We start from the raw sequence: 2,523 nt of genomic DNA on the forward strand, positions 1-2,523 counted from the left end.
CTCCAGGTTTATTCAAAAAAATAAATGGATCAAAATGTGGTGTACTCAGATGTCATCATGAATACAGCATACCACAAAAATCAGAGTCTTTTTTACAATCTCACACTGCAGAGATTCATTTACTGGTAATCATTAATACAGGTAAGTACTGATGTGGTTTGACATCCTCTTCCCAAGACGATGCATGTGTCATCTAGGATCAATTTTATGAAAGAATCGAACACGTCATCATTAGTTCTACCAACAGTAAACATTAGCACTACTACACCTTGTGACAAATGTTTTATTCCTAAAGTTACCATGCTACAACCAGTAAATTATAGAATAACCAATACTGTTTAAAAACATTTTTCATAGCGATTAGCCTATAGATGTCATGACCAACTTGCCTCGTAATCGTGCCTCCGGTCGTATCTCGCTCTCGTGCTCTCTGCGTACGTCACAGGTGAGTTTAGTGATACACCCTTCGGACGATTCATACGAAAAATCTGACTGGCATTCCTATTTCTTAAATGTCGTAATTAGTCGACCTTTGTTCGTTTTTTTTCGCCGCCATCTCAAACTTTCATCCACGCAATTCCTCAGTTTGTGGACTAAAATAGCAACCCGCATGCGCACAAAACGTTATCAGTTTTTTTGTTGTTTTGTTTTGACTGAGAAATTTCCTTGCGTCCCAAAAACGCACATTATTTGGAACTGTGCGTCGGGAAAATTATGCGTCTAGGACGCAGGACGCAAAGGTAACGAGATGGCTGTGGATGGATGGATGCAATTTCCATTTGACAGAATTCCGTAGGTGGGAATATTTACCCTACCATTAGGGAGGTGGGAAATAGGAGGTAAAACAAGGGGGCAGGGGCTTTTCTTCCACTCGGTTACACAAATGTAAATAACATTTTGTGAAACAATGATGTGTTAATTAAATTCGCATTTATTGCTTGTCAATTAATAGGATTCAACTCAAGATAATGACGAACCACAGTGCGCTGTTGTGACTCAGGGGGGCACTCTTCTCCGCACAGCAAGCGCTCGATTAGGAATTTGCGTCTGTGATGTCACTGCAACAGGAAGCGAAGGCCCCGAACCCTAACCCTCCTCAGCGACAAGTCTCATGTCTGCACATTCACACTGCAAGTGTAGACATGAGTCAGGCCCTTCTATGTGCGCTGATGGCTGCTTGGAGTCTTGGTAAGGTCATCTGAGGTCAACACCACTTTCAACTGATGCCTGACTGCATTTGTTGCCTTTTTGTGACAGGAATCAGCAGCCAGATGGTGCACCAGCCGGAACGGGACGCCCGCACCGTGGAGGGTGCAGCAGTGAAGCTGGACTGCAGCTATGACGGAGCGGGGAACTTAGACTACATCTTATGGTACAAACAAGAAGCCTACTCATCGCCCGAGTTCATCCTGAGCCGCTTTAAGATTGGTCAGGGCAAGAAGGCGAAAAAGTACGTTGATAGGTTTCGCTCCACCATGAACGCCAGCACTCGGCAAGCTCCTCTGCGTATCGAGCGCGTGAAGCCCAGCGACTCGGGAGCCTTCTACTGCGCCTTGCAGACCACACTGACACAACCACTGGCGTGACTGCACAAAAACATGTGCACCCGCCTCATCTCATAAGTGACATTGGGGGCGTGGCCTCACCGGAGTCCAAGAGGAACAAAGTTCGATTCCGGCTCCGGCCTTTTTGTAAGTAGCGGTTTTGTGAGCATTGAGTAAATTTGCTGCTTTGAATTAGTCAAATGAATGCTTTACATAGAGTTCATGGTGGAAATAGCTCATGGTTACGCGGTACCATCTTTCAATTGCAAGAATGCATTTTTCTCACGCAGTCAACACGCAGGGAACAAACTGCCATGACCACACCCTTGGACAGCTCCTGTGAGTTTATTTATTTGAAGGCATCACTGATTTCGCACACATGAAAGCTCGTTGGATTTGCAAAGCAATGATTATATATTGTGAGAGAAAAAAAAAACAACGAAAGTTTTGGGTTCTTTATTTCGGTGGTTGAACATTTGTCGGCAAAGTTTACATTGTCGCCCAAGCAAGAATGCTGGTCATATTTATTTTTATAATTATTATTGTAAAATATTAATTATTATTGTTATTATTATTGTTACTAGTAGTAGTAGTAGTTGTAGTAGTCGTCGTCGTTGAAGAAGACATAGGGCTATGATTATGGTTATTTAAATAATCCTTCCTTTTTTTGCCCTCTTTCATTCATGTTCTCTCTCGGCAGTGGTTTTTGCCTGGCATTTTGAAAAGAACTGATCCAAGGATGTTTGCTTTTGTCGGGTTTTAACAATCCTTTGAAAATGTCCAAGGCAAACATCAGCATAGTGAGCGATCGCCCGACTGGTGAACACTTTCTGGGTGATTCACATTTACGTAAAACTATCAGAACGCTTCATGGCCCGAGGGGCGAATGACGAGAACGCTGCATAAACACATTCTATCTACACACAAAGACACCTGCGGTAGAGGTCCCTCTTAGCCAATGGGATGCCAGGAAGATGCT

General features: G+C 43.5%; 1 gene segment (V, D, J or C); it reads left to right on the forward strand.

Moving 5' to 3' along the window:
• Positions 1-1,082: 1,082 nt before the first annotated feature.
• On the forward strand, positions 1,083-1,867 carry LOC109522869 (Ig kappa chain V region GOM-like). The segment is given in 2 exon segments: positions 1,083-1,188; positions 1,258-1,867. Coding segments are annotated over 2 exon segments (375 nt in total).
• Positions 1,868-2,523: the final 656 nt, after the last annotated feature.

The sequence above is a fragment of the Hippocampus comes genome, unplaced genomic scaffold (assembly GCF_001891065.2).
Source record: "Hippocampus comes isolate QL1 unplaced genomic scaffold, H_comes_QL1_v1.1 scaffold1216, whole genome shotgun sequence".
NCBI lineage: Eukaryota > Metazoa > Chordata > Actinopteri > Syngnathiformes > Syngnathidae > Hippocampus > Hippocampus comes.